The sequence below is a fragment of the Caretta caretta genome, chromosome 14, assembly GCF_965140235.1.
Source record: "Caretta caretta isolate rCarCar2 chromosome 14, rCarCar1.hap1, whole genome shotgun sequence".
Classification (NCBI taxonomy): Eukaryota; Metazoa; Chordata; order Testudines; family Cheloniidae; genus Caretta; species Caretta caretta.
The window spans coordinates 48,745,628-48,773,315 of NC_134219.1; the positions used below are offsets into that span (position 1 = coordinate 48,745,628).

Here is a 27,688-nt window from a genome sequence, read left to right on the forward strand (position 1 = left end):
CAGGGGAGAGCCCCCTGCTGCCCCCCCGCCCCCCCGCAGCCCAGCCCCTAGCACCGCCCTGGGGCAATGGGGCAGCCCTGGCTGCCCGGGCAGAGCCCCCTGCTGCCCCCCGCCCCGCTCCCTGCAGCCCAGCCCCCAGGGAACCCCCACTGGCACTGCCGGCGGGCATAGGGCCAGGGTGGGGTGTCACGGAGTGTGGGGGAGTCCAGGCCCTGCACCCCTCTTCCTGGGATTCCCTGAGACTCTCAGCCAGCCAGTAACACAGAAGGTTTATTGGACAACAGGAACACAGTCCACAACAGAGCTTGTGGGTACCCCCAGGACCCCTCAGTCGAGTCCTTCTGGGGGAGCAGGGAGCTTAGACCCCAGCCCTGGGGTTCCCTGTGTTCCTCCCCCCAGCCCCGAACTGAAACTAAACCCCCCCAGCAGGCCCCCTCCTGCAGCCTCCGTCCACATTCCCGGGCAGAGGTGTCACCAACACCCCCCCCCACCCCGCTCAGGTGACAGGCTCTCAGGTCTCCCACCCCCAGGTCAACACTCCCCCCCACCCCCCCACGTCCCATCCTCACAGGGGGTTAATGATCCGAGCTGCCAAGTCTCCTCCCCTGCCCGTCACCCACTTTCATTTTCACTCTCGGCACCTCAGCTGGGTCCTGCTGGGCCGAGCTCCCCCTCCCCGGACACGGACGCCCACCACATCCCCCCGCCCGGCTGGGGGCTCCTGCCCCGCCCTGCTCCCGGACGCCTGGGTCCCTGATCGCTGCCGCGGGGATGGGGCCCCGGGAACACCTGCTGCTGGTGTGGCTGGCGCTGTGGCCCCTACTAGGCCTGGGCGAGCCAGGTGGGTCCCGGGGGGGGGACGGCCGGACACCCCGGGTCAGGGCCGGAGCAGTGGGGTGTGAGGAGGGGAGAGCTCCAGGGAACGGGGGGCTGGGGGCATCCTCACCCCACCAGGAAATCCGGGCTGGCCTCGGTGTCCAGGGCGGTGCCGGGCTCTGTGCTGCAGGGAGTGGGGTGGGGGGCTCAGCAGGGGGCGCTGTGCTGGAGGGGGCAGGGTGGGGGGCACTGTGCCGGAGGGGTGGGTGGTTCCCACCCCAAACTCACCCCCTCTCCCGCCCCGGCGCAGCCTCCGACGGGCCCCACAGCCTGGCCTACCACTACGTGGGCACCTACGACGCCTCGGGCCTGCTGGAGTTCGGGGCGGCCGGGCTGCTGGACGGGGCGCCCATCGACGGCTACGACCGGGCCGCCCGCGCCAAGGTGCCCGCCCAGCCCTGGGTGGGCGACGGGCTGGACCCCGAGTACTGGCGCCAGGGGGGCGTCTCGCGGGCCGCCAAGGAGGACTGGTTCCGGCGCAACGTGGAGATCCTGAAACAGAGAACCAACCAGACGCAGGGTGAGCCAGCCCCCCGGCCCCCCAACGCCCTGATCCAACCACCCCCACAGCCCCCCACCCCGAGACATCTGTGCCACACGGAACTTCTCACCCCACTGCCCCCAATCCCCTCTGTGGCCTCAGATCCCCCCTCTGCCCCCCCAAGGCCTCCCCACCCCCCTCTGCCCCCATTTCCCTTGAAACCCCTCCTGCCCCCAAGGCCCCCCTATCCCCCCATTTCTGGTGTCCCCAGTGGCGTCCCCTCCATGGCCCTCCAAAGCTTCCAGATGGGTCTCCCCATCCTGCCTAGTGTCCCACTGATCCCCCCCGACTCCCTCCCCACGTCTCCAACCACACCTCTCCCCCTTTCCCATGCCTCCCCCTGTGACCCCCCAGGGCCGCAACCCCGTGGCTCCCTCTGGGGTCCCATCGTCCTGCTCCATGACTCCCCCCGTGGTCCCCATGCGCCCCCGAGCCCTCTGTGGCCCATGGCCTAGCATGTAGCTCCCCCCGTGACCCCATGGCCTGGCGCGTGGCTCCCCCCGTGGTCCCCATGCCCCCACAAGCTCTCCGTGGCCTGGTGCATGGCCCCCCTGTGGCCTGGCACGTGGGTCCCCCCGTGGCCTGTGGCCTGACCCATGGCTCCCCCGTGGTCCCCATGCCCCCCTGAGCTCTCCGTGGCCTGGCGCGTGGCTCCTCCTGTGGCCTGGTGCGTGGCTCCCCCCGTGGCCCATGGCCTGACCTGTGGCTCCCCCTGTGGTCCCCATGCCCCCACGAGCTCTCCGTGGCCTGGTGCATGGCCCCGCCCATGGCCCGGCGCGTGGCTCCCCCCGTGGTCTGTGGCCTGACCCATGGTTCCCCCCGTGGTCCCCATGCCCCCCGAGCTCTCCGTGGCCCGTGGCCTGACCCATGGCTCCGTCCCCAGGCCGCCACACCCTGCAGTGGGCGCTGGGCTGCGAGCAGGAGCCCGGGGGCGTGGTCCGCGGCTGGTACCAATTCGGCTACGACGGGCAGGACTTGGTGGTGTTCGACCGGGGGAACCGGCGCTGGCTGGCGGCTCTGTCCTGGGCCGAGGCCACCCGGCGCCGCTGGGATGCCCAGCCCGAGTTCGGGGAGCGGCTGTACCACTACCTGGGGGACACCTGCGTGGAGTGGCTGGGCCGGTTCCTGCGGAGCCGGCGCGCCTGGGCTAGGAGGGCAGGTAGGGGCTGGGGGGCAGCCACCCCATGGAACGGGGCTGGGGAGGGGCCACCCCATGGAACGGGGCCGGGGGGGCAGTCACCCCATGGAACGGGGCTGGGGAGGGGCCACCCCATGGAACGGGGCCGGGGGGGCAGTCACCCCATGGAACGGGGCTGGGGAGGGGCCACCCCATGGAACGGGGCTGGGGGGCAGCCACCCCATGGAACGGGGCCGGGGGGGCAGTCACCCCATGGAACGGGGCTGGGGAGGGGCCACCCCATGGAACGGGGCTGGGGGGGCAGTCACCCCATGGAACGGGGCTGGGGAGAGGTCACCCCATGGAACGGGGCTGGGGAGGGGCCACCCCATGGAACGGGGCCGGGGGGGCAGTCACCCCATGGAACGGGGCCTACCTGGGCAGGGGTCGTCACCCCATGGATTAGGGGGCCGGGAGGAGGGGTAACTCCAGGATCTGGAGGAGGGGCGACCTCAGGGGTTGGGGTGACCCCCACAGATTGGGGGCAGGAGTGACCCCAAGGTAAGGGGGGACGAGTGACCCCACAGATCAGGGGCTGGGGTGACCCAAGGAAAGGGGGGCTGGGGTGACCCCAAGGAGAAGGGGGATGGGTGACCCCACAGATCAGGGGCTGGGGTGACCCCCCAGATCAGGGCTCTCACCCTCTCTCTCCCCCAGCCGCCCCCCAGTTGCAGGCCTGGTCCTGCCCGACCCCCAGCCGCCCGGGCTGGCTGACTCTCGAGTGCTTGGCCTGGGGGTTCCCGACGCGGGACATCGAGGTGTCCTGGCTGCGGGGGAACGCGACCCTGCCGGGGGCCGAGGCAGGCGCGGGGCTGCCCAGCGGGGACGGGAGCTACCAACGCCGGAGCCGCCTGCCGGTGCCCGAGGGACAGGCCCAGGGGGTGCAGTGCCAGGCCTCGCACGGGGACCTGGAGATGCCCCTGGAGACGCCCCTGGAGACGACGTGGGGTAAGAGTCCTGCCCCAGTGCCCCCCAGCCCTGCCACCGGGATCCCCCCAGCGACCCCCAACTGCCCCATCCCCGCACTGCCCTGCCACCGGGATCCCCCCAGTGACCCCCACTGCCCCTTCCCCGCACTGCCCTGCCACCGGGATCCCCCCAGCGACCCCCACTGCCCCTTCCCCGCACTGCCCTGCCACCGGGATCCTCCCAGCGACCCCCACTGCCCCTTCCCCGCACTGCCCTACCACCGGGATCCCCCCAGCGACCCCCACTGCCCCCTTCCCCCTGCAGCCCTGCCACCGGGATCCCCCCAGCAACCTCCACTGCCCCCTTCCCCCTGCAGCCCTGCCACCGGGATCCCCCCAGCGACCCCCACTGCCCCCTTCCCCCTGCAGCCCTGCCACCGGGATCCCCCCAGCGACCCCCACTGCCCCTTCCCCGCACTGCCCTGCCACTGGGATCCTCCCAGCGACCCCCACTGCCCCTTCCCCGCACTGCCCTACCACCGGGATCCCCCCAGCGACCCCCACTGCCCCCTTCCCCCTGCAGCCCTGCCACCGGGATCCCCCCAGCGACCCCCACTGCCCCCTTCCCCCTGCAGCCCTGCCACCGGGATCCCCCCAGCAACCCCCACTGCCCCTTCCCCGCACTGCCCTGCCACCGGGATCCCCCCAGCGACCTCCACTGCCCCCTTCCCCCTGCAGCCCTGCCACCGGGATCCCCCCAGCGACCCCCACTGCCCCCTTCCCCACACTGCCCTGCCACCGGGATCCCCCCAGCGACCCCCACTGCCCCTTCCCCGCACTGCCCTGCCACCGGGATCCCCCCAGCGACCCCCACTGCCCCTTCCCCGCACTGCCCTGCCACCGGGATCCCCCCAGCGACCCCCACTGCCCCCTTCCCCCTGCAGCCCTGCCACCGGGATCCCCCCAGCGACCCCCACTGCCCCTTCCCCGCACTGCCCTGCCACTGGGATCCTCCCAGCGACCCCCACTGCCCCTTCCCCGCACTGCCCTACCACCGGGATCCCCCCAGCGACCCCCACTGCCCCCTTCCCCCTGCAGCCCTGCCACCGGGATCCCCCCAGCAACCTCCACTGCCCCCTTCCCCCTGCAGCCCTGCCACCGGGATCCCCCCAGCGACCCCCACTGCCCCCTTCCCCACACTGCCCTGCCACCGGGATCCCCCCAGCGACCCCCACTGCCCCTTCCCCGCACTGCCCTGCCACCGGGATCCCCCCAGCGACCCCCACTGCCCCCTTCCCCCTGCAGCCCTGCCACCGGGATCCCCCCAGCGACCCCCACTGCCCCCTTCCCCACACTGCCCTGCCAGTCCCCCACTGACGGGAGCCTCCCCCCCAATTTCTAACCGCTCTCCCCATGGCTCTGTCCCAGCCCCCAGGAGCATGTCGTGCAGAGGGGGCATCTCCCCCGGGACCGTGGCCGGGGCGGCTCTGGGGGCGCTGGGAGGCCTGGCCTGCCTGGCCGGGGGGCTGCTGCTGCTGTGGAGGAGGCGAGGTAAGAGCGGGGCAGGGCAGGGGGCTCGGGCGCCGGCTCTGGGGTGGGTGGGGGCTCAGCTGGGCCGAGAACGGTCACGACTCGTCTCCCGAACTCACCCACCGCTTGTGTCTTTGCAGCTGGCTGGAGCCTGGGAGAGTCCAAACTGGGCCTCGTCTCAGGTGAGAGACCCCACCCTGGCATCCCCTTTACACAGGGAGTGGGGTCCTGGGGGGGATATGCTCCCGGGGTCTCCCCCCCCTGCCCCCAGGGCCTCCTTCCTGTCCCTCCCCAAGGGGGTATGCCCCTGGGCTCCCCTTCTGTCACGGAGTCCCTGGGCGATGCTCTGGAACTGCTCCCCATGAAGCCAGTCAGGACTCTGGGGCAGTCGCCTTTCTGTGAGCAGCCTGTCTTCAGGACACACAGCTCACTCAGCTTCCACCTTCCTGGGTCTGACCTCGGAGCATTCAGCATCCTCTGCCCCTCCGTGCGCTTCCCACAGCGAGTCCGCTCAGGCGGGGTCCTGGGGAAGCCAGAGGGTCCTGCACCCCAACTTCGCAGTCAGACGTGACTCGCAGCCAGCCAGTAAAACAGAAGGTTTATTAGATGACAGGAACATGGTCTAACACAGAGCTTGCAGGTGCAGAGAACGGGACCCCTCAGCTGGGTCCATTTTGGGGGGCAGTGAGCCAGACAACCACGTCTGCACTTCACTCCATGTCCCAGCCAGCCCCAAACTGAAACCCCCTCCAGCCCCTCCTCCTCTGGGCTTTGTTCCTTTCCCGGGCCAGGTGGTCACCTGATTCCTTTGTTCTCCAACCCTTCAGCTCTCACCTTGCAGGGGGGGAAGGGCCCAGGCCATCAGTTGCCAGGAAACAGGGTGTCGGCCATTCTCTGTGTCCAGACTCCTGCACACACCTGCCCTCTAGGGCTCTGCAATGATCATACACCCTTACTCCACCCCCTAGATACTTAAGAACTGCATAGGGGAAACTGAGGCACCCCCACACTATTCAGAGGAAACATTAAGAACAGTCCCACTTCGTCACACCTTCCCCACAGGGAAACCCCCTCCAGAAGCCCCCCCGGCTTCCCCCTGCCCCCTCCCTGTTGGTGATACACCTCCTGGGGCCCCCTCCCCCTGGGGCTTCACCCCAGGAGTTCCCTGCCCCAACCCCACGCACCCCCTTCCCCATGGGAGACATACCCCTGGGAGCGCCCCCTGTGCCCCCTTCCCCCTTGGGGCATACCCCCCCACGAACCCCCTTGATACCGGGCTGGGGGGGATGCACCCCCCACCTCCGTGCCCTGACTAACCTGCCCCGCTTCTCCTCCCCCAGAGGAAGAGCTGCCAGAAGACAGCTGATCCTGTGGGTCTGGTAAGTGCAGTGACCCCCTGCCCCCCATCAGAGCCCCCGATCCGCACCTGGGGATTTCTGGGGAGCAGATCCGCCACCCCGTGGCCACAGCGGGAACTCCAGCCCTGGACTTCCCCCGCTCCCAGTACAACCAGTCAGCCCCTCCCGCTACCCAGTGGGGTTTCTATGGGGGTGTGACCCCCGCCCTTCCCCCAGCTAATTCCTTTACTGACAGCAGCAGGTTTCCCCTCCACCCTCCGCTCTGTTCTCGCTCATTCCCTTGTTTTTCCCCCAGGCCAGATTTTCCACCTGGACGCCTGGGTTCCTAGTGGCCGGAGGCAGATCGCGTCCCCGGGCTGGACACGTGACTTGATTCTGAAATGTCGCCTGGACCTTGAGAACCTGGGGGCCCCACTGATTGCCAATTGATTTCCACCCCCCAGCTCTGCTGACCCCTGGGTTCACTGTCTCTCCTCCGCGCCCCCCGCACTGTCCCGCCCAGGGCCGCCACGCCAAGGCAGGAAGCTAATGGCTGCAGAAGGCAGGGAGTGCGGTGGGAAATCACCCCCTTCCTTCGCTGGACGTACAGCACCGAGCACCTGAGACCGGGGCACTGCTGCAATATGGATCATAAAGAATCGCTTGTAATCGTCACCCGCGTCAGTGCCTCAACCCAGCGCCAGGGCTTGGCGGGGAAACAAGTCCCAGCAGCAAAACCCAAGGGGCTGGCAGATTCACAGAACCAGCACCCCACAGGGGACAGGCCCCGTGCCCCCTTCCCTGCCCCCTGAGCCATCCAGTCCCTGCCCTGGGGCCGGAGCCCCCTAGAGGGACAGGCCCCGGGCCCCATTCCCCACCCCTCTGAGCCAGCGAGTCCCGCCGTGGGGCCGGAGGGGAGCCGGCGCCCCGTAGAGGGAGAGGCCCCTGCCCCATTCCCTGCCTGAGACAGGCTCCGTGATCACCAATCAGGAGTCACCAATCTGGAGCTGAATTCTGCTCATCACATTTATTTACACAAGGGGGAAAATCAACAGAATCCCCCCCGCCCCCCACCGGTGGGAAACCCCCCTTTGCGAGGACTCCCTGGAGGGGAACGAGCTGCCGTGGTGGTGGGCACGAATCACCACACAGGGGCCTGCGCACCCAGCCGCTCTCTGCAAACCGTTTGGTCCAGCCGGCCCCTGCTCCCCACCCCTGGGACCTCCCGCGCATCACCCAACGGGAACAGGGGAAGCCGCATGTTCCTGCTACTTCCCCGTGCGCTGGGTGCCCCGGGCAGGGGGTGAACGGAGGAGCTCACGCCCCTCGCAGTGACGGGCTCAGGCTCTCTGCACACTCAGGCAGGCGCCAGGGTCCCACTTTGGTGCTTTCCTCCACGTCCAAGAGAGCTGACACCATTTCTTAACTGCAAGCTGAGACTTGCCATGCTAACCTGACTCCCCCCGTAGCATCCGCGTCCGCCTCCGGCCTGGAGCCTGTGATCTCTAAAAGCAGCCCTAGGCAGCAAAGGCAGAGCTGGGGGGCAGCCCCAGCAGGGACAAATCCCAGGGGTCAGGTCCTCAGGGACAGAGGGAAATGCAAGAGAGGAGGGGGAAATCAGTCCTAAGAGCCAGGCTATACTCAGAGATTGGAGAATATAAAAGAGCCAGGGAGAGAACCCAGGAGTCCTGGCTCCCAGCTCCCAACCCCCCCCACACTAACCCACCAGACCACACTCCCCTCGCAGAGCTGGGGGGAGCCGTGTCTCAGGGCTACCTCTCCTGAGCATGCAGCCTCTGATGTGGCTGTGGGGCAGTACATGGCACCCCCCAGGGCTCCCCCTGCTCAGCGCGGCCGTGCCCGGGCGTGCACAGAGACGGGCCGTCCTGTGGGGGCCGGGGCAGGGCCGGGGTCTCCGGCTCAGAGTGGCCGCACCCGGGCGTGCACAGAGACGGGCTGTCCCGTGGGGGCCGGGGCAGGGCCGGGGTCCCCGGCTCAGAGTGGCCGCGCCCGGGCATGCACCCGCAGGTGGGCCGTCAGGTGGGAGCTGTGCCGGAAGCGCTTGCCGCAGGCGGTGCAGGCGAAGGGCCGCTCGCCCGTGTGGGTGCGCTGGTGCCCGGTGAGGGTGGAGCCCTTGCTGAAGGCCTTGCCGCACTGGGCGCAGGCGAAGGGGCGCTCGCCGGTGTGGGTCCGCTGGTGCTGCAGCAGGTCCGAGCTCTGGCCGAAGCGCTTGCCGCACTGGGGGCAGGGGTAGGGGCGCTCGCCGCGGTGCAGCCGCCGGTGCGTCCGCAGGTTGGAGCTGCGGCTGAAGCTGCGCCCGCACTCGGCGCAGGCGTAGGGCTTCTCGCCCGTGTGCACCCGCCGGTGGGCCACCAGGTCCGAGGCCTGGCTGAAGCGGCGGGGACAGTCGGGGCAGCGGTGCGGGCGCTCGCCCGTGTGGATGCGCTGGTGCTTGACCAGCACGGAGGTGTCCCCGAAGCGCTTGCCGCACTCGGGGCAGGGGTAGGGGCGCTCGCCCGTGTGCAGCCGCCGGTGCGTCCGCAGGTTGGAGCCCCGCAGGAAGCCCCGCCCGCACTCCGGGCACCGGAAGGGCTTGTCGCCCGCGTGGATCCGCTGGTGGGCCACCAGGTTGGAGCTGCGGGAGAAGCGCTTCCCGCACACCAGGCAGGGGTAGGGGCGCTCGCCCGGCTGGAGGGCGGGGGGCCGAGCCGGGGGGCCCTGCTGGGGGGCAGGATCTGAGCCATGACCCACAGTGCCAGGCTGGGGGGCCGGACCCTGATCTATGGTGCCCTGACTCAGGGGGTTCTGCTGGGGGGCGGGATGTGACCCGTGATCCGTGGGGGCCTGGCTCAGGGGACCTTGCTGGTGGGTGGGATCTGACCCATGACCCACGGGGGCCTGGCTCAGGGGACCTTGGTCAGGGGTGGAATTTGACCCATGACCCACGGGAGCCTGGCTCAGGGGACCCTGCTGGGGGTCAGGATCGGAGCTGTTACCCAGAGGGCCCTGCTGGGCGAGGGCGTCCTCTGAGCTGTGACCCAGGGAGTCCTGCTGGGGCGCGGGGCTGGAGCCCTGACTCAGGGGGCCTGGCTGGGGGGCAGGCTCCTCCCCTGGGGGCGTGGGCTGTGGCTCCGGACTCCCGCCCGGCCCGGTGCCCTGGGGCCCATGGCCCCGCCGATGGCGGGCCAGGGTGGAGCTGCGGGCGAAGCTGGCCCCGCAGAGCTGGCAGGGGTAGGGCCGCTCCCCGGTGTGTCTCCGCTGGTGGTTGACCAGGGTGGAGGCCAGGCTGAAGCCAGCGCCGCACTGGCCGCAGCGGAAGGGCCGCTCGCCCGTGTGGGCCCGCTGGTGCTGCACCAGGTCGGAGCTGCGCCGGAAGCCCTTGCCGCAGTCGGGGCAGGCGAAGGGGCGCTCGCCCGTGTGCCGGCTCCGGTGGGCGGCCAGCCCCGACTGCACGGCGAAGGCCTCCCCGCACTGGCTGCAGCGGTAGGGGCGCTCGCCGGTGTGCAGCCGCCGGTGCTTGGCCAGCGAGGAGCTCTGGGAGAAGGTGCGGCCGCAGTGGCCGCAGCGGTAGGGGCGCTCGCCGGTGTGCAGCCGCCGGTGCCGCTGCAGGGTGGAGCCGGCGCGGAAGCTGCGTCCGCATACGGCGCAGTCGTAGGGCTTCTCGCCCGTGTGCACCCGCCGGTGCGCCAGGAAGTTGGAGCTGGCGCTGAAGGCCCGGCCGCAGTCGGGGCAGACGTAGGGCCGCTCGCCCGTGTGGATCCGCAGGTGCTGCGTCAGGTGGGAGCTCTGCCCGAAGGCCTTGCCGCACTCGGGGCAGGCGTACTGCCGCCCAGGGGCCGGGGGCCCGGGCGGTCTCGCTGGGGCGCAGATCCGCGGCTGGGCTGCCAGGGCAGAGCTGCGGGGCGTCCCTGCTGCCCGGATCGTGGATTCCTCCAGCCCCCTGTCACCTGCCCTGCGGAGAGCCGGCTCCGCGTCTCTCTCCCCAGCAGGGTTTCCCCGTCGGCTCTCGCAGGCTCCGGGGCTCGGCCCACCGCTCTCCTGGGGTTGTCCCGGTAACTTCCCGTCTGGCTCCGCTCGCTCGCGCCCTTCCGGCTGGGGATCCCCCTCCTCGGCCTCGCTTGCTGGCCCATCACCTGCGGGGGAAAGGATCGCGTCAGTATTCTCACGGTGCTGGAAATCCACCCCCCAAGCAGGGTTTATTAATTATTTGATTCTGCTTGGGGTTTTATTGTAAAGCCGCAGGGTAACCCAGGGCTAACGGCCCTGCCGAGTGCGCTCTGCACAGCCTTCCGCGTGTCCTTTCCTCTCATGCACTCCTCACTGTGCAGTCCTTTTGCTCCATATTTCATGGTTTTCCCAGGGCAGATGGGTTTTTTCCCCTTCTTCAGCGAAGCAAAGTTCTCGGCTCGGTCCCAGGTCTGTCTGTGAACCACCTGGAGACCTCTGGGACAGAGAGAGGGAATCAGACCCGAGCCGTCCCTGCTCGGAAAAGGGAACAAACCAGCCTGCAGATGGCAGACCCGGGGCCTCTGCTGCTGCTCAGAGCCTCCCAAGGGGGCAAAGGGAAACTGACCAGAGCAGCCAGTTTCGGAGCTGCTGGCAGGCTGACCTGAACCAGGCTGGTTTCTCTCTGCTGCTGCTGGGCAAGCTCTGAGCAGCAGCCGGGGCAGCCCTGGGTCTGGCGGGGGCAGAGGGACAGAGTAAGATCTAGAGAGCGGGACAGACGGACCCGCTGGTGAAGTCAGGCCCCAGCCGGGCTGTCTGTGGGGCCTGATCCCGGCACTTCTAGGCCTGAAAACATGAGCCTCCAGCACCCAGGGACAGAGGTCTATGGACCGACAGGCAGGCAGGCATCCAGGAATGGAGACAGACCTCTAAACATAGCGAGGAACACACACAAAATGGAGGTTGTGAAACCATGACACACGGCAGGGGCAGCACCTGGAAGGCCTGTAAATCCCCTGCTGTTACTGCCCAGATTTAAAGGCTCCAGGAAGCCAGGGGTGAATTTCCGAGCCGGTTTAAGCGAATCCTCACCTGTGCGGGCGTCTCTCGGGGTCTCCTCAGCACCCCGGGGGCCTGGGACCCGCAGCTCTGCCCCTCGCTCCATCCGGGAGAGTGCGTCCGGCCCAGGGATGAGAAATCCTGCTCGGGGGACGGGGACAGGCGAGATCAGGGCGTGCGACGCGGCAGGAGAATATCTGCTACAAGGAACGTCCCGTGATTTGAACCCAGCCCCGGCCTGCTCCGGGGGATGTGGTCTGACCCCAGGGGCAGGGAAGAGGCAGGATACCGGGTGGGATGGGTCCGTGGGGCTGACCAGTGGGGGCAGGGAGGGGACGGGATGGGCCCAAATTGGATAACCCAGGGGGCGGGTGGGGGGCAGGATACCGGGCTGGATGGGCTCATGGGGGTGACCCGGGGGGAAGGGAGGGGGTAGGATACTGGGCGGGATGGGCCCATGGGGCTGACCTGGGGGGCAAGGAGGGGGCAGGATACCAGGTGGGATGGGCCCGTGGGGCTGACCCGGGGGGCAGGGAGGGGGCAGGATACCGGGCGGGATGGGCCCGGGGGGCAGGGAGGTGGATACCACCCCGGGGGGTACCACAGCTCCTGGGGTCTCACTGTCCCCGCTACAGGCACCCAGGGTGGGAGGGCCGGGGCGACTGTGGGATGTTCAGATCTCAGTCGCCCCCCTGCCCGGTGCCCATCAGCCGGTGGGGGCTGCTTTTGCGCCCCCGCCCCGCCCCCATCGCCTCCTGCCCGCCCCCTTCCAGCCCCCCCCCCGCGGCCCCCCGCACCTGCCGGCCCCGGCTCAGCAGCTCCCCCGGCGGAGCTCGGCGCTGCGCGGCCCAGCGGCGGCTCGAGCCCAGCGCGGCCCCCGGGCTCCCCCCGCCCGGGCCGGGCGCAGCAGCGGGGCCGGGCGCGGATGCAGCCGCGGCGCTGACCCAGGAAGCCCAACCCCCGGGCGGGGGGGCGGGGAGAGCGGCCCCCGGGATGGGGGGGGCACGGACCCGCCCCCGGACCCGCCTCTCCCGGCGGGGGGGCTGCTGCTGCCGGGCCCGGCAGGAAATGCTGCAGCTGCTGGGTTCAGAGCCGCCCCCCCCGGGGGGAAATCAGCCCCCCCAGCGACGGGCTCAGCCCCCCCCCCCCGCCAGAGACGGGCTCAGCCCACCCCTGCCAGCGACGGGCTCAGCCCCCTGCCAGAGACAGGCTCAGACCCCCCCCCCGCCAGAGACGGGCTCAGCCCCCCTAGCTACGGGCTCAGACCCCCCCCCCCGCCAGAGACAGGCTCAGCCCCCCCCCCCCCCCCCCCCCGCCAGAGACGGGCTCAGGCTCTCGGCACACTCAGGCAGCGTCAGTCATGCCAGGGACTCTGGGCGAGCCGACCCAGTGCCATTTGGACAATGCGTTTTCGAATAAGCAGCCGCCGTGGGAGAGCCCCCGAGAGCTCAGCGCTCCCTGTGCGGCCCCGGGACAGGCCGCTGGCCGGACACAAACCAGCCGCGACGGGGCCGGCCGCTCCCCTGGCTGAGAGGGGACGCGGGTCCGGCCGGCCTCGTCCTTACAGAGGGGAGATGGGGCCTGACCTCGAGTTACCGCCCAGGGGTGCAGTCCCAGGGAAGACAAGGCCGCTGGGCACCGGGCACAGAGCCCACGCCCATGTTCACACACACCCACGCCCATGCACACGCGCACACACACACGCTGACTGGCGGGTCACACGAGCAAACTGTGCAAACAGTGACTGATGCGGGACGTGGCTTTTGGCCAGGATGCCCCAGCTCCCGCCCAGGCCCTGGCCGGGAACAGTCCTTTGAACCCCACCCAGGGGTTTTCTGTGGTCCCAGGCCCAGCACACGGACCCTGTGGGCTGCGAGTCTCCGTCCCCTGGCCAGTCTGGGTCTCCACGCCTGCCCTGGTGTGCCAGGCGAGCCGCAGAGCACCGTCCCCTCCTGCTTGCGAAGCGGGGCAGGCTGACTTCTTGCTGCCTCAGGGGAGTTGACCTCCACCTCTCCCTAGGGACCCCCTGGGAAACCCACCGCCCTTTAAAACGCTCCCATGGGTTCAAAGGGTCCCGTGAGCTCCCATCAGTCGGGTCTCGTCCTCGGCAACGTCACAGAGCGTCCCCCGGCGCGACAGAGACGCCTGCCTGTGAGCACAACGAACGCCTAAGGTTCACGACGGTTTGTCCAGGACTGGCCACCTGCGCCATCAGCCTGCGGCCCTTTCCTCTGTGCAGAGGCTGCGGCTGCCACTGCCCGACCCCCTTCCCTCCATCACATGGCCCAGTGGGGGTGTCGTGAAGGGGGGGGGGGTCACCCCAGGGGACCGTGCCCCCTGCTGCAGGGGGTAATCGTCTGCTCACTTGCTCTGGGCTGAAGGAAATAGGGGACCCTGTGCGGGGCAGGGCCCAACGCCCAGACCCTGCCCTGACTCCAGCGTTGGGGTTTAGAGAAGAGCCCGACCCCCAAGGGATGAATCTGGGGCGAAAAGCAGCTTCCGCTCTGGGGCTGAACTAGGGAAAGGAACAGAGCAATTCAGGGATGTCTCCCCAAACAGTGACCAGGTGTCCCCGCCCCATAGAACAGCCGCCCCCGACATTGGGGCTAAACTGTGGCCGATAACAAATCCTAAATGACTGCAGCCCTGGCACTCATGAGCAATGCCAAATAACAAAGCCATGTGACCACAGCCCTGGCACACATGAGAGCTGAAGAGCATAAGAACAGCCATATTGGGTCAGACCGATACAGACTAACACGGCTGCTACTCTGAAACCCATCTAGCCCAGTATCCTGTCTGCCGACAGTGGCCAGGGCCAGGTGCCCAGAGGGAATGAACAGAACAGGGAATGATCAAGTGATCCATCCCCTGTCGCTCATTCCCAGCTTCTGACAGTCAGAGGCTAAGGACACCCAGATCATGGGGTTGCGTCCCTGCCCATCCTGGCTAATAGCCATTGATATACCCATCCTTATCTAGTTCTTTTTTGAACCCTGTTATAGTCTTGGCCTTCACAACATCCTCTGGCAAGGAGTTCCACAGGTTAACTGTGTGTTGTGTGAGAAAATATTTCCTTTTGTTTGTCTTAAACCTGCTGCTGATTCATTTCATTGGGTGACCCCTTGTTCTTGTGTTATGAGAAGGAGTAAATAACACTTGATTTGTTTTCTCCACACCCATCATGATTTTATAAACCTCAATCATATCCCCACTTCATCACCTCTTTCCCAAGTTGAAAAGCCCCAGTCTTTTCAATCTCTCCTCATATGGAAGCCGTTCCATACCCCTAATAATTTTTGTTGCCCTTTTCTGTACCTTTTACAATTCCAATAGATCTTTTTTGAGATGGGGTGACCAGATCTGTGCGCAGTATTCAAGACGTGGGTGTACCATGGAATTATATAGAGGCAGTATGATATTTTCTATTTTGTTATCTATCCCTTTCTTCATGATTTCCAACATTCTGTTCGCTTTTTTGGCTGCCGCTGCACATGGAATGGATGTTTCCACAGAACTCTCCACAATGACTCCAAGATCTCCTTCCTGAGTGGTAACAGCTAATTTAGACCCCATCATTTTGTATACATGGTTGGAATTATGTTTTCCAACGTGCGTTGCTTTGCATTTATCAACGCTGAATTTCATCTGCCAGTTTGTTGCCCAATCACCCAGTTTTGAGAGATCTCTTTGTAATTCTTTGCAGTCTGCTTTGGACTTATCTTGAGTAATTTTGTATTGTCTGCAAATTTTGCCACCTAGAATCATAGAATCATAGAATATCAGGGTTGGAAGGGACCCCAGAAGGTCATCTAGTCCAACCCCCTGCTCAAAGCAGGACCAATTCCCAGTTAAATCATCCCAGCCAGGGCTTTGTCAAGCCTGACCTTAAAAACCTCTAAGGAAGGAGATTCTACCACCTCCCTAAGTAACGCATTCCAGTGTTTCACCACCCTCTTAGTGAAAAAGTTTTTCCTAATATCCAATCTAAACCTCCCCCACTGCAACTTGAGACCATTACTCCTCGTTCTGTCATCTGCTACCATTGAGAACAGTCTAGAGCCATCCTCTTTGGAACCCCCTCTCAGGTAGTTGAAAGCAGCTATCAAATCCCCCCTCATTCTTCTCTTCAGCAGACTAAACAATCCCAGCTCCCTCAGCCTCTCCTCATAACTCATGTGTTCCAGTCCCCTAATCATTTTTGTTGCCCTTCGCTGGACTCTCTCCAATTTATCCACATCCTTCTTGAAGTGTGGGGCCCAAAACTGGACACAGTACTCCAGATGAGGCCTCACCAATGTCGAATAGAGGGGAACGATCACGTCCCTCGATCTGCTCGCTATGCCCCTACTTATACATCCCAAAATGCCATTGGCCTTCTTGGCAACAAGGGCACACTGCTGACTCATATCCAGCTTCTCGTCCACTGTCACCCCTAGGTCCTTTTCCGCAGAACTGCTGCCTAGCCATTCGGTCCCTAGTCTGTAGCTGTGCATTGGGTTCTTCCGTCCTAAGTGCAGGACCCTGCACTTATCCTTATTGAACCTCATCAGATTTCTTTTGGCCCAATCCTCCAATTTGTCTAGGTCTTTCTGTATCCTATCCTTCCCCTCCAGCGTATCCACCACTCCTCCCAGTTTAGTATCATCCGCAAATTTGCTGAGAGTGCAATCCACACCATCCTCCAGATCATTTATGAAGATATTGAACAAAACCGGCCCCAGGACCGACCCTTGGGGTACTCCACTTGATACCGGCTGCCAACTAGATATAGAGCCATTGATCACTACCCGTTGAGCCCGACAATCTAGCCAGCTTTCTACCTACCTTGTAGTGCATTCATCCAGCCCATACTTCCTTAACTTGCTGACAAGAATACTGTGGGAGACCGTGTCAAAAGCTTTGCTAAAGTCAAGAAACAATACATCCACTGCTTTCCCTTCATCCACAGAACCAGTAATCTCATCATAAAAGGCGATTAGATTAGTCAGGCATGACCTTCCCTTGGTGAATCCATGCTGGCTGTTCCTGATCACTTTCCTCTCTTGCAAGTGCTTCAGGATTGATTCTTTGAGGACCTGCTCCATGATTTTTCCAGGGACTGAAGTGAGGCTGACTGGCCTGTAGTTCCCAGGATCCTCCTTCTTCCCTTTTTTAAAGATTGGCACTACATTAGCCTTTTTCCAGTCATCCGGGACTTCCCCGGTTCGCCATGAGTTTTCAAAGATAATGGCCAATGGCTCTGCAATCACAGCCGCCAATTCCTTCAGCACTCTCGGATGCAACTCGTCCGGCCCCATGGACTTGTGCACGTCCAGCTTTTCTAAATAGTCCCTAACCACCTCTATCTCCACAGAGGGCTGGCCATCTCTTCCCCATTTTGTGATGCCCAGCGTAGCAGTCTGGGAGCTAACCTTGTTAGTGAAAACAGAGGCAAAAAAAGCATTGAGTACATTAGCTTTTTCCACATCCTCTGTCACTAGTTTGCCTCCCTTATTCAGTAAGGGGCCCACACTTTCCTTGGCTTTCTTCTTGTTGCCAACATACCTGAAGAAACCCTTCTTGTTACTCTTGACATCTCTGGCTAGCTGCAGCTCCAGGTGCGATTTGGCCCTCCTGATAACATTCCTACATGCCCGAGCAATATTTTTATACTCTTCCCTGGTCATATGTCCAACCTTCCACTTCTTGTAAGCTTCTTTTTTATGTTTAAGATCCGCTAAGATTTCACCATTAAGCCAAGCTGGTCGCCTGCCATATTTACTATTCTTTCGACTCATCGGGATGGTTTGTCCCTGTAACCTCAACAGGGATTCCTTGAAATACAGCCAGCTCTCCTGGACTCCTTTCCCCTTCAAGTTAGTCCCCCAGGGGATCCTGGCCATCCGTTCCCTGAGGGAGTCGAAGTCTGCTTTCCTGAAGTCCAGGGTCCGTATCGTGCTGCTTACCTTTCTTCCCTGTGTCAGGATCCTGAACTCAACCAACTCATGGTCACTGCCTCCCAGATTCCCATCCACTTTTGCTTCCCCCACTAATTCTACCTGGTTTGTGAGCAGCAGGTCAAGAAAAGCGCCCCCCCTAGTTGGCTCCTCTAGCACTTGCGCCAGGAAATTGTCCCCTACGCTTTCCAAAAACTTCCTGGATTGTCTATGCACCGCTGTATTGCTCTCCCAGCAGATATCAGGAAAATTAAAGTCACCCATGAGAATCAGGGCATGCGATCTAGTAGCTTCCGTGAGCTGCCGGAAGAAAGCCTCATCTACCTCATCCCCCTGGTCCGGTGGTCTATAGCAGACTCCCACCACTACATCACTCTTGTTGCACACACTTCTAAACTTAATCCTTCTAAACTTAACCTCACTGTTTACCCCTTTTTTCAGATCATTTATGAATATGTTGAATGGTACCGGCCCCAGTACAGACCCCTGGGGGACACCACTAGTTACCTCTCTCCATTCTGAAAACTGACCGTTTATTCCTACCCTTTGTTTCCTGTCTTTTAACCAGTTACCGATCCATGAGAGGACCTTCCCTCTTATCCCATGTCCGCTTACTTTGCTTAAGAGCCTTTGGTGAGAGACCTTGTCAAAGGCCTTCTGAAAGTCCAAGTACACTATATCCACTGGATCCCCCTTGTCCACATGCTTGTTGACCCCCTCAAAGAATTCTAGTAGATTGGTGAGGCATGATTTCCCCTTACAAAAACTGCTTAAACACAACATCTTGTGTTCATCTAGGCGTCTGATAATTCTGTTCTTGACTAAAGTTTCAGCTAGGTTGCCCGGCACTGAAGTTAGGTTTCCTGGCCTGTAATTGCCAGGATCACCTCTGGAGCCTTTTTAAAAATTGGTGTCACGTTAGCTATTCTCCAGCCATCTGGCACAGAAGCAGATTTAAACGATAGGCTACCCATACCACAGTTCGTCGTTCTGCAACTTCACATCTGAGTTCCTACAGAACTCTTGGGTGATACCATCTGGTGCTGGTGACTTATTGCTGTTTAGTTTATCACTTTGTTCCCAAACCTCCTCTAATGACACCTCAATCTGGGACAGTTCCTCAGATTTGTCACCTAACAAGAATGGCTCAGGCGTGGGGATCTCCCTCACATCTTCTGCAGTGCAGACCGATGCAAAGGATTCATTTAGCTTTTCTGCAATGGCCTTGTCGTCCTTGAGTGCTCCTTTAGCTCCTCGATTGTCCATTGGCCCCACTGATTGGTTGCCTCCCTTTCTACTTAAAACAATTTTTGCTGTTAGTTTTTGAGTCTTTGGCTAGTTGCTCTTCACATTCTTTTTTGACCTCCCTAATCATACTTTTACACTTCACTTGCCAGAGTTTATGCTCCTTTCTGTTTTCCTCCCTGGGATTTCACGACCACTTTTAAAGGAGGCCTTTTTGCCTCTCACGGCTTCCTTCCCTTTGTCAGCTAGCCACGGTGGCTCTGTGTTGGGCCTCTTCGTATGGTTTTGCTTTGGGGCACACGTCGAACGGGAGCCGCCCTTCCGGCGTTTTGAAAGTTTGCGAGCAGCTTGCCGCATCTCGGCCTGGGGCTGGCCCTTTCCGTTCCCGTCGAGCGCGCGCCCTGGTTTCCGTGGAGGTCCCCTTTCGGCAATGCCGCGCTCCGGCGGGGCGGCTGTGGAGTCCCCCCCGGGAGGTCGTGTCCCGAGATGGCGGTGGCCGGTCCTGAGCGGGTCGGCTCTCGTCAGCTCCTGGGCCAGATCCTGTTTGTGCTCCCCGGGGCTGACTCCCCCCGCGGGGGCCACAGCTGGCTGCTCCAAGCCGCAGCCATGGAGCCTCATGGACACTCTGGGTCGCTGGAGCCTTTTCTACCTTTGGGCGACCCTACAATAAACCCTGGGGAGGGCCCTGCGCTCCCTCCCGCTCCCCTGCTCAGGGGCGCTCTGCCTGGCAACTAGTGACGAGCAATGCGATGATACCTTCTGATTGGTCGCCCGGCCTGAGGGGGAGGGAGGGGAAAGAGAGGAGGCGGGATCTGAGAGAGGCAGGGGGAGGAGGGGCCATGGAGTGGGCGGGGCTGATGGGAGGGAGTGTGGGGGAGAGGACTCCCCCTCCCCCATGCTCCCCTCAGGTGACAGTTGGCCCCTCCTCCCCTCACAGGGGTCGTCGGCGCCTCGCGCCGACTCACCGCCCATTTCCCGCCCTTTTCCCCCCTCCTCCCTGCGTCTGTTCGGCTGACTCTGCCCGGCAACTAGTGACGCATTAAAGGACGACGCTTCTTGATTGGCTGCCCGGCTTTAAGGGAGGAAGAACCAGGAAAGGAGAACGGATGAGGGGAGGGAGTGGGAAGGGCTAATGGGGGAGGGAGAGGGAGGGGCTATTGGAAAGGGGGAGGGGCTATTGGAAGGGGGGAGGGGCTAATGGGAGGGGAGGGGCTATTGGCAAGGGGTGGGGCTATTGGCAAGGGGGGGCGAACGAGCAGGGAGGGAGGCTGGGGGTCCTGCCCTCCCTCCACCCACCCGTCTCTTCCCCCCCTTCTCTCTCCCGGTCCCCTCCCTTCTGTCCCCCTTCTCTGACTCCCCCCCCCGTTGGGGTCTTGAGGAGTTTGGGGTTCGCAGTGGGGGAGACGTTGGGGGCGGGGCGACTCATGGGCATCGCCAAGACAGTGGGAGGTGGGGCGCGCTGCCGTGCCCCCCCCCGCTCCCGTGGGAGCCCCAGGGTCCCCCCAGCCAATGGCGGGGCCAACGCCCGCCGCGGCCAGTCGAGGCCGACGGCCGTGTTACTGGCGGAGGGGGTCTGGGGGCGCCCCCACCAGTGACAGGGTGGGGCACCGGTGGGATCCCCCCCACGCCCTCCCCATCCCAGTGTGCGTGGGGAGAAGGGGCCGGCCGGGGGGCCGGGTCTCCGGGGGTGGAGACCGTTTGCTTTCGGACAAGGCTAAGGCACAGGTGGGGGTGGTCCCTGGCTGTCCGGATCTTAGGCCCCAGATCAACGGAGCTCTTGAGAAGACAATGGCAGATCCGGACGGGGACACCTAGCCCCCACCGCCCCCCAGAGATCTGCACGTCCCTGCCCCTCCGCGGGGGCCGAGTGGCATTTCCCCAGGACTGGGGAGGTGGGAGAGCTTCAGAGCTCGGGGCACATGCGGGGAGCAGGGGGGCTGCAGGCCCAGATGTCCAGCCTCGGGGGGTGGGGAAGCCATGGAGCTTCCCCTGGAGGAAGAGTGAGACCCCGCGGGGATCTGGCCCCCAATGGGTCCTCCCACTGCCTGCTCCCGAGCTGGGGCCGTAGCCCCGATCTGGTGGGTCTCCGGCCTGCTCCGGAGGGGGGCAGGGACTCAGGAGGGGGTGCTGGGCCCCGTACAGTGCTGGGGTGTCCGTGCTGGGAGCAGCAATACACCCCCCGCCCTTCCTGCTCTCACGTCCTTGAGGTGAGCCTGGGACAGGGCCTGGTTCTGAAACCTGGTGCAAGGGGGGGATCCCCCATCTGCTCCTGCCCTGACTGGCCCAGGGCTGGGTGGGGGGGGGGCCGCCTCCGAGCAGAGCCAGAGAAATGCAGAAGTTTGCTGAGATGTGTGGCCCGGAGCAGAACCGAGAACATGTGGGTGACCCCAGCCCCGCGTCCTGCTCCCCAGCCCAGCTCAGGTCCCCTGCCAGGAGGCTATGCCTCTGCTCCTCTCCTGGGCTTGGGGGCCCTGGCTGGTAAGTGGGGACCCCCCCACCTGGACCTTTTCGCTACAGGGGGGTAGGGGATGTCATCGTAGGGTCAGAGTGGGGCAGCACCATGCTGGGCTTGTGGGGTGCAGGGGGAGATGGGTTCAGCAGGGAGAGACCTGATGCCAGGGATGAGGGGTGCTCAGGAGACTGGCACTGATTCATCTTGTTCCTCACCCTGCTCCGTCCTCCCCTTTCCTTCCCACCCCCCACCCCCAGCGTCTCTCACCCTCCAGCTGCTCCAAACCATCGTCTTCCCCAGCGCCAGCTCCGCGGACATGGAGCTGAAGGCCCTGCTGGGCGACCTGGAGACCCACTCCCTGGACTGCAGCCCCTGCAAGATCCGCTTCCTGCAGCCCTGGGCCCAGCGGGCCTGACCCCGAAGCAGTGGCAGGACCTGGAGCTGCTGATCCATCGCTACCAGTCCAGCTTCATCCGTCTGATGAACAAAGCGGTTAAGGATGCAGGAGAGGGCTGTGAGTATGGCGCGGTCTGAGGGGGTCACTCCCCAAACCCAGCAGGGAGCTGAGAACTGACACACTCACAGCAGCGACTGAGTGGGTCCTGACAGGGTGACAAATATGATGCCACTTGATTGGCCATTCCCTGACCCCCCCAAGCCAGCCAGTCTCCTGCCTTGGGGCCAGATTGGAGCGGGGACCCCCTAAAGGGGAAAGGCCGTGTATGCCTTTTCTCGCACCACTGAACTAGCCAGTCCCCGCACTCTGGGGCCAGTGGCGGATTAGCCAATGGGCAAATGGGGCCCATGCCCGGGGCCCTGGCCAATTGGGGGGCCCCGGAAAAGTGCATGCCCCCACACTCCGACCTGCTCCACCTGCCTGCCCACCCTAGAGGGGAAACACCCCGTGTCCCATTCTCCACCCCACCGAGCCAGTCCCCCAGCTCTGGGGCCAGATTGTAGCCTGCGCACCCTAGAGGGGAAAGGCCCCGTGTCCCAGCCCCTGACCCAGCTCGTGGCCACGTGTCCTACCGAAGGCCTTTGTGGAAGGAGCGTGTCGGCTGCTCACGGTGCCACCTGTCCTCCCTGAACGTTGAAAACTGACACCTCTGCGAGCCACGAAACACCCAGCCCACGAGCAGGAAATGCAGAGCTAAGATAGTGCCTCCCCCCACAACCCGTGCTGCCCCGGGGCATGGGACAGACCCAGCTCCCTCTGCTCAGCTGCTCAGCCCAGGGTCTGTGCTGGAGCACTAAGGTCCCCCGGGGAGACTTTCTCTCAGGAACCCCTTAACCACCTGCCCCCAAATGAGCACCACAAAGTCCCCCCAGCACCTTGCTGGGGCAGAGCTAGGTGCGTTTCACGACAGCGGGAGAGCCGGCCTGCCCTCACAGCTCACAGGCGCAGGACCCTCTCGGTGACAGGGCGCGGACGGCTCCTCCCGGGGCTCGGAGGTTGCTGCCTCTCCCGCTGAGCGAGTGTCTGACGCGGGGGGTCGCCCTGAGGTGCTGCTGAGGAAACAATCGCTCGCAGAGGGGTGACCTCTCTGTGGGCACAGGTGCGCCACCGCTCCACACGCAGAACCACGGCCCGGGGACTTGCATAACGTTGCGTTGGGAAGCCAAACCTGTCCTTGCTACCGGTGCGGAGCCCCGCTCCGGGGAGCCCAGGGATGTACGTTTATCGAGGCTCAGGGCCACAGTTTTCCTCTGAGCAGCACAAATAACTTTCAAAAAAGCTCTAGATTTGAAAAGCAGGTCATTTGGGCGGGGGTCTGTGTCTCAGGAACCCATGGCCAAGGGACCCCAGATTAGCACCACAACCTCTGCCTCAGGCCCCGACATCTCGCCGCGATTTTCGAGCCAGTCTGACTGCACGTGAAAAATGAGCTTTACACAGAAACTGCAACGTGCCCTGAACTCCAGCCAGGGCCGCCCCACGGTCCCGCCGCGTCGTGTGGCCCAACGTCCTCATGGCACCTGACATTATGTCTTCCTCCATCTCTATTTCTGCCCCCTTCCCTGCCCCCGGTGACCTTCCGGGCGCCCCTCCTCATCCCCCTGCCCTCCCTGCTCCAGACCCCTTTGTTGCCCAGTTCTCCCCTGCCTGCGAGCTCCACCCCAACGGCTCCTCGACTCAGTTCTGTGACGCCGGGATGAACGGCGAGGACTTCATCAGCTTCGACGTGGGCGCAGGCACCTGGCTCGCTCGGCAGGGGGACAAGCTGGCGCTCGAGGTCTGGGACCTTCTCAGCCAGGACAGGGGCACGACCGCCATGCTTTGGTCTCTCCTGAGAACAATGGGTGTCAATGGGATCAAGAGCTTGGTCCAGCACGGGAGAGAGTCTCTGGAGAGGCAAGGTGAGGCTGGACTCCAGGCTCCTGAAATCCCTCCAGCACCTCTCTGCCCACAGCCCTGCATGGGATCCGTTCCCCATTGCTCTGATGTCGTTCAGGCTGGCTGGTGTGCAGGGGCTGCATACACAGGGATCTCTCACTGGGCGCAGAATTGCAGCTGCCTCTGGGGTGGGACGCTGGGCTTGTTTCTACAGGGATCTCTTGCCTGGCATACGGATGCAGCTACAACAGTTTAGGACAGGAAGTGAAGGGGGTTCCATCACAAATTGTAACTGAATCGTCTCTCTGCCCCGCCCTGTCTCTCTCCCCCTGTCTCAGAGCGGCCGGTCGCCATGGTGTTTGCCCGAGTGCCTCCCCCAGCCGGGACCCCCGCGCCGTTGCTGCTGGTTTGCCGGGTCACCGGTTTCTACCCCCGGCCCGTCCGCGTGGCCTGGCTGCAGGACGGGGAGGAGGTGGGGCTGGGCGGGCGGCTGAGCTCCAGCGGGATCCTGCCCAACGCGGACCTGACCTACCAGCTGCGCAGCTCCCTGGCCGTGGGGCCGGGCGCCGGGCACAGCTACGCCTGCCGGGTGGAGCACAGCAGCCTGGGGGACCAGAGCCTGCTGATCCCCTGGGGTAGGGGCACGTCCTCGGGGGGTGGGGGTGCGGTTGTGGTCTCTGGGGGCTTTTCCTGCACGTCCTGAGTGGGACGGGGGTGGGTCCAGGCAGCGGGATTGGGGCGGAGGGAGGCAGAGGGGTGAGTGGGGGATGTGGGGGTGGATGGGGGAACTGGATGGAGGAGCTGAGGGGGACGGGACAGGACTGAAACAGGAATCATAGAATCATAGAATATCAGGGGTGGAAGGGACCCCAGAAGGTCATCTAGTCCAACCCCCTGCTCAAAGCAGGACCCATCCCCAACTAAATCATCCCAGCCAGGGCTTTGTCAAGCCTGACCTTAAAAACTTCTAAGGAAGGAGATTCCACCACCTCCCTAGGTAACGCATTCCAGTGCTTCACCACCCTCCTAGTGAAAACGTTTTTCCTAATATCCAACCTAAACCTCCCCCACTGCAACTTGAGACCGTTACTCCTTGTCCTGTCATCTGCTACCACTGAGAATAGTCTACAACCATCCTCTCTGGAACCACCTCTCAGGTAGTTGAAAGCAGCTATCAAATCCCCCCTCATTCTTCTCTTCTGCAGACTAAACAATCCCAGCTCCCTCAGCCTCTCCTCATAACTCATGTGTTCCAGACCCCTAATCATTTTTGTTGCCCTTCCCTGGACTCTCTCCAATTTATCCACATCCTTCTTGAAGTGTGGGGCCCAAAACTGGACACAGTACTCCAGATGAGGCCTCACCAATGTCGAATAGAGGGGAACGATCACGTCCCTTGATCTGCTCGCTATGCCCCTACTTATACATCCCAAAATGCCACTGGCCTTCTTGGCAACAAGGGCACACTGCTGACTCATATCCAGCTTCTCGTCCACTGTCACCCCTAGGTCCTTTTCTGCAGAACTGCTGCCGAGCCATTCGGTCCCCAGTCTGTAGCGGTGCATTGGGTTCTTCCGTCCTAAGTGCAGGACTCTGCACTTGTCCTTATTGAACCTCATCAGATTTCTTTTGGCCCAATCCTCCAATTTGTCTCGGTCCCTCTGTATCCTATCCCTCCCCTCCAGCGTATCTACCTCTCCTCCCAGTTTAGTATCATCTGCAAACTTGCTGAGGGTGCAATCCACACCATCCTCCAGATCATTAATGAAGATATTGAACAAAACCGGTCCCAGGACCGACCCCTGGGGCGCTCCACTTGACACCGGCTGCCAACTAGACATGGAGCCATTGATCACTACCCGTTGAGCCCGACAATCTAGCCAGCTTTCTATCCACCTTAGAGTCCATTCATCCAGCCCATACTTCCTTAACTTGCTGACAAGAATACTGTGGGAGACCGTGTCAAAAGCTTTGCTAAAGTCAAGGAACAACACGTCCACTGCTTTCCCCTCATCCACAGAACCAGTTATCTCGTCATAGAAGGCAATTAGATTAGTCAGGCATGACCTTCCCTTGGTGAATCCATGCTGACTGTTCCTGATCACTTTCCTCTCATGTAAGTGCTTCAGAATTGATTCTTTGAGGACCTGCTCCATGATTTTTCCGGGGACTGAGGTGAGGCTGACTGGTGAGGGGAGGAGCAGGGTGGGGGCTGAGGGGAGAATGAATGGGACGGGATGGAGGAGCTGTGTGGAGTGGGGCAGGGGGAGACAATGGGGCAGGGCTGGGGACACTGGGGACAGAGGCAGGGGTCTGGAGGGGTTCGACAGGGGGGAGCAGGACTGGCACGCAGGGAGCCAAAGGAGGTGGGAGTAGGGGTGAGCAGTGGGGCGGGGGGCAGCAGAGGCAGATGAGAGAACAGGGCTGGTGTAGAGCAGGGCTGAAGGCAGTGCATTGGGGGGGATTACAGGGGAGGCTGATGGAACAGGGTGGGGGGCTGAGGGCAGTGCGTTGTGGGGGATCACGGGGGATTACAGGGGAGGCTGATGGAACAGGGTGGGGGGCTGAGGGCGGTGCGTTGGGGGGATCACGGGAGATTACAGGGGAGGCTGATGGAACAGGGTGGGGGACTGAGGGCAGTGGGTTGGGGTGGGAGGAGCAGGGGGATTACAGGGGAGGCTGATGGAACAGGGTGGGGGGCTGAGGGCAGTGGGTTGGGGTGGGAGGAGCAGGGGGATTACAGGGGAGGCTCAGGGAACAGGGTGGGGGGCTGAGGGCAGTGGGTCAGGGTGAAGGGTGCAGTGGGGACTGCGTGGGAGGCTGAGCGAACAGGGCTGGGGTGGGGGGCTGAGGGCAGTGGGTTGGGAAGGTGGGGGGAGAAGGGGTGGGACTGCGGGGGAGGCTGAGGGAACATGGTCAGGGGGGCTGAGGGCAGTGGGTCGGGTGGCTGGGGGGGACTGCAGGAGAGGTGGAGGGACCAGGGCCCATACTCCTGTCCCCGTTCCCAGCATGGCACCCCCTGTTTTACAGAGCAGAGCTGGGGCTGGGGCCCCGGCCTGGCCGTGGGCATCACCCTGGGGGCTCTGGTCGTAGCCGCCGTGGCCGGGGTGCTGTGGAGGAGCAGACGCAGGTGAGTCCTCTCCCTCTCGGGGGTGGGGCCTTTACACCCCCTAACCCATCCCCTCTGCTCTCTCCTTCCAGGGGCTACCAGGACGTTGGACCAGGGGAGTCCAGGGCCTGAGGGCGGCACCGGCCCAGGTGTGGGCATGGGATGGGTCTGGATCGGGGGGGGGGGCGCTGGGAGATTGACCCTTTGGGTGCAGGGGGATATGCCAGGGGCTGGGGGGGGGGGTCTCTACTCTATATGGTGGGGGGGAAGGCTGGGGGGGCTGGGATCCAGGGTCCCCAAGGGCCACTGCACTCACTGGGGCCAGCGCTGCCCTGTGTCACTCGGCAAAGCCCTCAGGGAGGGGCTGCAAGTGGGTGAGTTAGAGCAGGGGGGCTGGGAGCCAGGACTCCTGGGTTCTCTCCCCAGCTCTGGGAGGGGAGTGGGGTCTGGTGAGTTAGAGCAGGGGGGCTGGGAGCCGGGACTCCTGGGTTCTCTCCCCAGCTCTGGGAGGGAAGTGGGGTCTGGTGAGTTAGAGCAGGGGGGTTGGGAGGCAGGACTCCTGGGTTCTCTCCCCAGCTCTGGGAGGGGAGTGGGGTCTGGTGAGTTAGAGCAGGGGGGCTGGGAGCCGGGACTCCTGGGTTCTCTCCCCAGCTCTGGGAGGGGAGTGGGGTCTGGTGAGTTAGAGCAGGGGGGCTGGGAGCCGGGACTCCTGGGTTCTCTCCCCAGCTCTGGGAGGGGAGTGGGGTCTGGTGAGTTAGAGCAGGGGGGCTGGGAGGCAGGACTCCTGGGTTCTCTCCCCAGCTCTGGGTCTAGTGGTTAGAGTGGGGAGCTTGGAGCCAGGATCCTCCACTGAACTTGCCCCGGCCCCCCTGTGTAGGCCCCTCTCCATGCCAGGCCCAGTGCTCCGCTGAGTCCCTACCCGGGGGCTGGCAGCCCGGGGAGCCCTGCGCCGGGGGTCTCTGTGGGGGGAGCTGTGTGATCTGGGCCATCGGTTATAACACAAATCCCAGGTGCCCGCTCCCCCGGGGAGGGGAGCCTGACCCCCTCAGCACCCCCAAGTCCCGTGACAGACTCCTGTGCAGAAGCGCAGTGACCCCGCCGGAGGTTGCCCCTGTGAATGTCTGTAACGTGCTAGTAAACGATGCTCAGAGCTGCACCCCGTGTTGTTCCTGCTCCGCCCCCACCTCCAGGGACGGCGGCGGGACCCCCCAAGTCGCTGCCCCTCGAGCCAGCCC

At 63.7% G+C, this 27,688-nt stretch overlaps 2 protein-coding genes across 6 annotated transcripts; one reads left to right on the top strand and one right to left on the bottom strand.

Moving 5' to 3' along the window:
- Nucleotides 1-644: 644 nt before the first annotated feature.
- LOC125621397 (uncharacterized) lies at nucleotides 645-26,585 on the top strand. The gene is given in 15 exon segments (XM_048818257.2): nucleotides 645-841; nucleotides 1,127-1,396; nucleotides 2,301-2,576; nucleotides 3,252-3,542; nucleotides 4,931-5,053; nucleotides 5,173-5,214; nucleotides 6,686-6,754; nucleotides 8,219-8,997; nucleotides 9,643-10,146; nucleotides 21,140-21,413; nucleotides 21,416-21,523; nucleotides 23,050-23,367; nucleotides 23,683-23,979; nucleotides 26,375-26,474; nucleotides 26,546-26,585. Coding segments are annotated over 15 exon segments (3,561 nt in total). The 5' UTR covers nucleotides 645-771.
- Nucleotides 7,378-22,133, bottom strand: LOC125621122 (uncharacterized). 5 transcript variants are annotated; one of them, XM_075119632.1, is made up of 3 exons: nucleotides 22,039-22,133; nucleotides 11,407-11,514; nucleotides 7,378-10,502 (listed from the first exon to the last, which is right to left on the bottom strand). In XM_075119632.1, the coding sequence occupies exons 2-3, from the start codon at nucleotides 11,477-11,479 to the stop codon at nucleotides 8,365-8,367; spliced, it is 2,211 nt and encodes a 736-aa protein (XP_074975733.1). In that variant the 5' UTR covers nucleotides 11,480-11,514; nucleotides 22,039-22,133; the 3' UTR covers nucleotides 7,378-8,364. The 5 variants fall into 5 exon arrangements, with proteins under 5 accessions (XP_074975733.1, XP_074975734.1, XP_048673582.2 ...); XM_075119633.1 differs by lacking the exon at nucleotides 22,039-22,133 and adding an exon at nucleotides 21,277-21,477; XM_048817625.2 differs by lacking the exon at nucleotides 22,039-22,133 and adding an exon at nucleotides 12,171-12,313.
- Nucleotides 26,586-27,688: the final 1,103 nt, after the last annotated feature.

Excerpts from the sequence above, each read along its gene's own strand:
- LOC125621122 (XM_075119632.1), bottom strand. The coding sequence starts at position 11,479 with ATGGAGCGAGGGGCAGAGCTGCGGGTCCCAGGCCCCCGGGGTGCTGAG. Across the intron at positions 10,503-11,406 it reads CCCGAGAGACGCCCGCACAG|GTGATGGGCCAGCAAGCGAG; the intron begins GTGAGGATTCGC and ends TTTCCCCCGCAG.